The 7,507-nt window shown below is 42.0% G+C and overlaps 1 protein-coding gene across 1 annotated transcript; it reads right to left on the bottom strand.

Annotated features, from left to right (window-relative positions):
* Positions 1–684: 684 nt before the first annotated feature.
* Positions 685–3,914, bottom strand: LOC134662899 (achaete-scute complex protein T3-like). Its single transcript, XM_063519205.1, has 2 exons — positions 2,764–3,914; positions 685–1,319 (listed from the first exon to the last, which is right to left on the bottom strand). The coding sequence occupies exon 1, from the start codon at positions 3,352–3,354 to the stop codon at positions 2,770–2,772; it is 585 nt and encodes a 194-aa protein (XP_063375275.1). The 5' UTR covers positions 3,355–3,914; the 3' UTR covers positions 685–1,319; positions 2,764–2,769.
* Positions 3,915–7,507: the final 3,593 nt, after the last annotated feature.

Here is a 7,507-nt window from a genome sequence, read left to right as displayed (position 1 = left end):
TTTTCATTGACCAGAAGCTCTTCTAGACATTGTCGGTGGCTGTAGGTACTCGTCGAAATAACTATATCCTGCCCTCATAACTGCGCAGGTCACCTTTGGTCTTGGCAGATTTGTCAGTTTGTAACAGCGTAGGTTTGTAAGCTTTTTATCGCCAACATCAACCCCTAATGCCTGCCAAGATATACCTCCATACTAAATATTTCCATACTAAACTTTAGAGATAGCGGGTCGCCATGTTTAACACCTTTCTCGATACTGAATTTAGAACCACGGTTTAATCAGGGTTAGGCGGCGGATATCTCCTTACGCCGCAACTGGATGCGGTGGCGATATGCAAGTGAGACAGCACTATGAATATCCATAGAGTTGTCTTGCTCGCACGCCGTCGACGCATCCCATTGCGGCGTCAGTGTGAAGATCGCCTTAGTGCGCTTTCGAGTTTAACGTAAATAAAGCTGAGTGTAATGTGTGTCACTGTCGTATGCTTTACTGTAATCCACACATTATATATTGGTGGTGGTGGATGGTGTGGCAATTAAAGGTCTGTAAATGAGAAACCCGGTCGAAATTCTGTTTGTTCCGGAGGCTAAATAGTTTTGGGTAGTTATTGAAATAAAATAAGGTGTATATGAGTTATTTTAGCTTTATTTTCTTACAGAAACTACCTGAATAGGTAAGTAACCGGTTTTTTTTTTTAAATATAAAAAAAATTGTACAGTTTATTTAGCGTACAACTTAAAATATTAGGAATCTGTCTTAGGGTACTAGATTTATATATACGAGAAGTCTTTGTCTCACAATAACAAAAGGAAATATGTTGTCCCCTACATGTCTTGTTAAAGAAATATCTACGGTGTAGCTATTTCAAACGTTTTGGCATGCTCCTTATAGCTAAGGACAACATGCCTGTCATAAAATTATTCTTATATTTAATGACTAGATAACAATAATAATATCTAAACTAAGTCTTACTGGAAGTAAATTAGGTAATTATTTAAGGCTAAACTAAGGCACAGCGATCACTTATATACAAGTTAACTAAATGCTTCATGTGGAATAAATGATCGATTCAGTCTTGGCGGTACATTTCATGGAGGCATGAAAAGTAGTCGGCGCGCGCGACGCTCGGCGGAATGCATCGATGGGGTCGTTATAGTCCACCATTATCCCCTCTCATTAGGAATATACTGATTGCGCTTAATTAGAGGTTCTCTCGGAGTCCCTTGCGCTCTTCGGGTCGCTCTTCAAGCGAATACTCGTTTTTTCACAATCACCGGGCCGCTCAATGGCCATACTTTGATCACCGTAATGCACGGTTCCTGGGAACAAATAAAAAACAGGTTAATATATGTGACTTTGATCAATCCTGCTTATCCCACCGTCTGACAAACTCCCGCGGCGGGATTGCAAAATTTAATGAGTTGACAGATTCCAAAAACTCGAAATGATGTATGAAGGGTTACCTATACGTCAAGAAAGTTTCAGAGCCTTGATAATATCGAAACGTTTCGAAAAATCTCTTACCCTAAGCCACGGTTAGGGTGATATGACGTGAACATAATTCCCATGAATACTAAACTGGTATCAACAGATGTTTGCTCAGAGCTTAGCAAATATTGTAACACGTGTGCGATGCTCACCGCCCTTCTATTTCCTCCTGAGATTTCGTCTTCCGGCACTATAGATTAATAGTCGGCAAAGCGAAACGGCCGAACAGGTTTTTTGCCCATCAAATTTACTAATTTGGGACATGGCGCTACTGTTCCTCAGTCCATCAATCGAATGAGTGCCATATGGTAAAATGTTTAGTGCATCGATGACCGGATGCATAATATTAAAAAAAAAACAATTAAAAACCTGCTTCCACTTGAGCGAAATTAGTCCAGTCTGGTCAGACCGCCTTATTATTAGAATAGCACACTTTTTATGTCTAATTTTCTTAGTACATGCGGGGTAAACCACAAGATTATTAGAAGTAATTGCTGTAGGACTGTAAAGCAAATACGTATTTAGGTAAAATGCGGGCTCATCCTATTTTAAGAAAACTCTGAATACAGATTTACCGAATACATATTTCTGCTACGATGATAAAAAACTTCTACCTAGATGCTAAGCTTTTATAAAGCGACATATTTAAAGATTCGCCATTGTCAAGGACGGTTCCTTTGTGCTGTCCTAATTTAACAATGAGCCCCACCTACACATAGATAAAGTCTATCCGACGGTTCAATGCGCAGGCATAATAGGAAGTATACGTGTTTACTTTTTTTGCCCAAAGGACGAAGAGCGTAGATCTTCTTTTTAAATTGTGCAACATAAAAGGAGCAAGGTCGATCCAGTAGGTAACCGTGACTAACGGATCGAGAAAGAAAAAAGCCAATCCCTAAAATGAATTGAAATAGGCAAGGAACCTGATTTTTTTTCGCGAACTTGGAAACTCGTAAATTCCTATTCGACTGCGAGTGAATCTTCAGTCTCAAAAAGTTAAACATTTCGTTAAAAAAATACATGGAGTAATTATTGACAAAGTACGATTAGGAATTATTAAATTTATGAAGAGTTTTTTTTCACTTTGAATTATGTTTTATCAGCACACGTCGCGACAAATGTAAACATAAATGATAAGGAACTTATCAAAGCTCTGAAATTTATGTAAACATATTTTAAGGATTCATTCATAAAATACTGATGATAAGGACGAAAACGTTATCATTACTTCAAGTAAGTATAGGAAGTAACATGAGAAAAAATAAAAAAACTCACCTCTTGTCACTGTTGCTGCCACCATGATATGACATCAAGCAACTCTTCATCTTCAGGGCTCATGGGTTCGTAGGAGTCATAGGCGTCGTGACAGTTCGGGCCGACCGAACTCTCCGACACCAGGGACGGAGCCGGCGACCGCGACTCCTCGGACGACGGCGGTGTGTGCGCCCCACTACTTGCAAGCCCCAGACCAATCTGCATGTCGGAGCATCCTTCTTCACTTTCTTCCAACAAGCGCTTCAAACTTTTGATATATTCGACGGCAAGCCTGAGCGTGTCAACTTTGCTCAACTTCCGTGATGCCCCTCTGCCTCCAGCCAAGGCGGCTGAAACAGCTGACGGAATGTGCTGACGAAGCGCAGCGAACCCGTTGTTGACTTGCTTTACTCTGTTGCGCTCCCGGGCGTTTCTCCTAGCCACTGATGCTGGCTGGGAAGGGTAAGGCTGATGAAGGTAAGATGACTTCTTCTTGCATCGTGAGGGATCTACAGGAGCAGGTGCCAGCCTCCTCGGTGCGGCCGTCTGTAGTTGCGTAAGCTTCTGGTTCACACCGAGATTTTGATAAGTGTGAATCGCTGCCATAGGCATCGCGTGTTTGATTCTTTTCGTAGTAAGTCGAACGAAAGCACGTGTGCGTGCGGCGCGAAGGTTGCCGGTGGATTGGCGGAGGCGGCGCGCACCCCCGACGCTAAGTAGCGCGCGCGCGGCGGCGCGGCGAGCGGTGGGGCGCGTGCCCGGCGCGCGCGCAAGCACGGGCCGCGACCCTCCGTCCTCCCCGCCTCGCCCGCCCTGCTACTTGTTGCCTTCTGATCAAAATACGCCGGCGCTTATTATGCCATAGACCGAGCGGTAAGCTCGCGCCGCTATTGTTGCACATCGTTGCGCATAATTATCCTGTCCATTACCTTGTTCGGAAGACAAGATCTTCTTGTCTCATCTATTTAGAGGCCGCAGAGAATAGACTCTATAAGGGGATCGTCGTTGATATTCTGATATTAATGTCTTAGAGCTTTTGTTTTATTAATATGCCCCGAAGAGTTTTTGCGACAATGTTTTAGTGTTCGCGCAAAAAGTATAATTGCCTTCATCATAACCCACCGCCTCCTCGTTCATTTTATTCAGCACCGGTCCGTAATCGGTGTGTCGTCAGTCTACGGGACAGGTGCGCGAGGCAGGTCCCTACCCTACAAAGCCCTAGCTCTTACAAATTGCCAATCGGCAAATTTCGATACTTATCAATTAAAACATTCAGTAAGTACTTAACCTGTAAAGTGCCTATAGTACAACAGGTTTTTTGATCATCATTTTATTAAATGCTTAATGTCAACAGCTTTTGCGACACGGTTTAGCATGAGAATATCTTTCCTACTTAATATCTGTGTTATCAATTTTCATTCATATGTATAAATCCTTATGTTTTTCCATGATTGCGAAAACAATTCTCGGCTAAAAATATATCGGCGGGTGTGTGAGGCTGGAACGTTAGCGTCAGAGGGCCTACCGCGAACCACGTTCGACGTGTTGCCTCTCTGTCGCACTTGTAAATTCGTACGTAAGTGTGACAGGGAGGCACGTCGAACGTGGTTCGCGGTAGGCCCTCAGGTTAGCAGGTGCGGCGACAACGCACCGGCCGTCGAACGAGCTCATGCCTCCAACCAAATAGTCAATCACTATTTTGACCGGTAGGCACTTGACGCCATTTTTATTTTTTCTATACAATATAAAGTGTAACGCAGTGCTATTAATTTTAATATTGGTTTACTATACCGCTGGTACCTATACTATTATTCTCTTTATTGCACGTAATAAGTAACTGGCGTTCTGATATATCGTTCAGTTGGGGCAAACTAACTGCACAGACTAATTTGTAATGACAAAGTGTGGAAGTGTTACCACAATAATATGCTTAAGCGGATTCCATAAGTACCTATCCGAAATTTTCCGACGGCAAAAGTTCCTTCTTCCTAAGTAGATGTTCACTAATTTTCAACGAGTGACAGGTCCTTGTAACACCTGACATTTACCTGCCAATGGAATATTGGGGTCAATTTGCAAGTAACATAACTATAGGTACCTATTAGGTATATGCTCCATTTGAAAGTTACCTATAATATAAAAATATACATATAAACTAGCAAAAAGCAGAGCTTTGTAAGGGCTCGCGGAGTTTTCCTACCTGGACCGCGATTTTGATCCAGTCCGAGGCTTGTTCCATGATCGATCGAGTGGGTCCGTTAAGAAAGCAGCTATAAGTGAGAGCAAGAAAGAAATATACTAACCGGACCCCGGTTGCTGTCTGGTACGCCTGTCTGTTACAGCACTTACAGCTTTTACTTTGTCCATTAAAAACGTGTCCAGACGACAAAATCAAATTGCCAATATCATCCACATATAATATACAATTTCATAGGCGCTTATTACATCCTACACGGTCGCCCAGTACTTTTTGTAAGGAAGCCAACTGGCTTTCCTACATAATGTTGGGTCAGCGAGCCAATGTCCTTGAATTTAATTTTTGCGTCCATACCACACAGTTGAGCGAAAAACTATCCCGTCTGGACACCTACTGGCGGTAATCACGCTGCTCCGTACATAAACACACACACACACACACAGTTCCACTAGGTACAGCCAGGGTTCAGCATCAGCTCTATCTTGGGTACTGCTCTTTTAAGTGCTCATTAAGACGTTTCAGATGACCAAAACAGCGTGTGCCTATGTTGCACCAAACCTATCTTGGGTACTAATCTCCTAAGTGCAACAAACCTGAGTTCCACTAGGTACTGCCAGGGTTCAGCATCAGCTCTATCTTGGGTACTGCTCTCCCAAGTGCTCATCATGACGAGTCGGATGTCTAAAACAGCGTGTGTCTTTGTTGCATCAAACCTGAGTTGCAATAAGTACAGCCAGGGTTGAGCATCAGCTTTATCTTGGGTACTACTCTCCTAAATGCTCATCGATACGAGTCGGATGACTAAAACAGCGTGTGCCTATGTTGCAACAAACCTGAGTTCCACTAGGTACTGCCGGGGTTCAGCATCAGCTCTATCTTGGGTACTGCTCTCCCAATCGCTCATCATGACGAGTCGGATGTCCAGTCCAAAACAGCGTGTGTCTATGTTGCATCAAACCTGAGTTTCACTAGGTTCAGCGAAGGTTCAGCATCAGCTCTATAAGTGCTCATCAAGACGTGTCGATTTATTAAGACAGCATGTGCCTGTGTTGCACCAAACCTGAGTTCCACTAGGAACTGCCAGGGTTCTGGGTCATTTTGTTGAACTGCACGCCGACGTTGCAATTGGCGTGCAGTCGGCGTGTAGTTCCCATACAAGTTGCAGTCATGTGTCGGCCCTAAGTCGCTGAAGTTTGTATTATAATATGATCTTTATTTATAATTTATAATTTTAGCAGTTCCAAGCAATAGTAACACTAAAGGCGCGATTCATTAATTACGTAAGACAATTTTTACCAGTTTTTGACCCCCTTCCCTATATGTAAGAAATCATAAGAATAGGCTGACCCCCGCCCCCTCTCGCCCTATATTACCATATATTACGTAAGAATCTAAAGGAAAAAGCGGCCAAGTGCGAGTCGGACTCGCCCATGAAGGGTTCCGTATTTAGGCGATTTATGACGTATTAAAAAAAACTACTTGCTAGATCTCGTTCAAACCAATTTTCGGTGGAAGTTTACATGGTAATGTACATCATATATTTTTTTTAGTTTTATCATTCTCTTATTTTAGAAGTTAGGGGGGGGGGGGACACACATTTTACCACTTTGGAAGTGTCTCTCGCGCAAACTATTCAGTTTAGAAAAAAATGATATTAGAAACCTCAATATCATTTTTGAAGACCTATCCATAGATACCCCACACGTATAGGTTTGATGAAAAAAAAAATTTTGAGTTTCAGTTCGAAGTATGGGGAACCCCAAAAATTTATTGTTTTTTTTCTATTTTTGTGTGAAAATCTTAATGCGGTTCACAGAATACATCTACTTACCAAGTTTCAACAGTATAGTTCTTATAGTTTCGGAGAAAAGTGGCTGTGACATACGGACGGACAGACAGACGGACAGACAGACAGACAGACATGACGAATCTATAAGGGTTCCGTTTTTTGCCATTTGGCTACGGAACCCTAAAAATGAGTACACGTTTGGTTTGTTTTAGTGTTTATTATTTAAAAAATATTTTTATGTATGTTTATTTGTACGTACGTTTGTACAGGACAAAGGTACTTGAGCTCGTTTAAGTTAACTCTGCACCGTGTTTGATAGCATAGAGTGTGGAAGTATTATTATTATTTTAAACGTCTTAATTTCGTAGAAATTAAAAAAAATCGCATCTTTGTGATCTTACTTACGTAAGAACTATAAAAACCCCCTCCCTCCCCCTAGTAAGAAAAAATGTGAAAAAATAAGATATGTTCGACCCCCTCAGCCCCAAAATCATCTTACGTAATAAATGAATGGCGCCAAAACTGTTTCTCGAACTGAAAATACCCGATCTACGTTTGCTAACACAACATGACTGATCAGTTCATCAGCGTGCAGCGTCACAAAACATACGAGTAAATTGACCTCCGCAGTGAATATACAGCAAGATTGATTGTTCTAGTAGGTATTCACAGAAACTTATTGCTAAATTGGGAATCAAACCAAGCGAAGCGAGGTGGGTCTGAATCCAAAATTTTAACCCTCTTTTGTATTCATCGTTGTTAATGGCGTAAGCGCCATC

The sequence above is a fragment of the Cydia amplana genome, chromosome 3, assembly GCF_948474715.1.
Source record: "Cydia amplana chromosome 3, ilCydAmpl1.1, whole genome shotgun sequence".
Taxonomy (NCBI): domain Eukaryota; kingdom Metazoa; phylum Arthropoda; class Insecta; order Lepidoptera; family Tortricidae; genus Cydia; species Cydia amplana.
Note: the sequence above shows the minus strand (reverse complement) of the source record. Positions and strands in the feature narration are given on the sequence as shown.

Coding starts and splice junctions, on each gene's coding strand:
- LOC134662899 (XM_063519205.1), bottom strand. CDS start 3,354: ATGCCTATGGCAGCGATTCACACTTATCAAAATCTCGGTGTGAACCAG.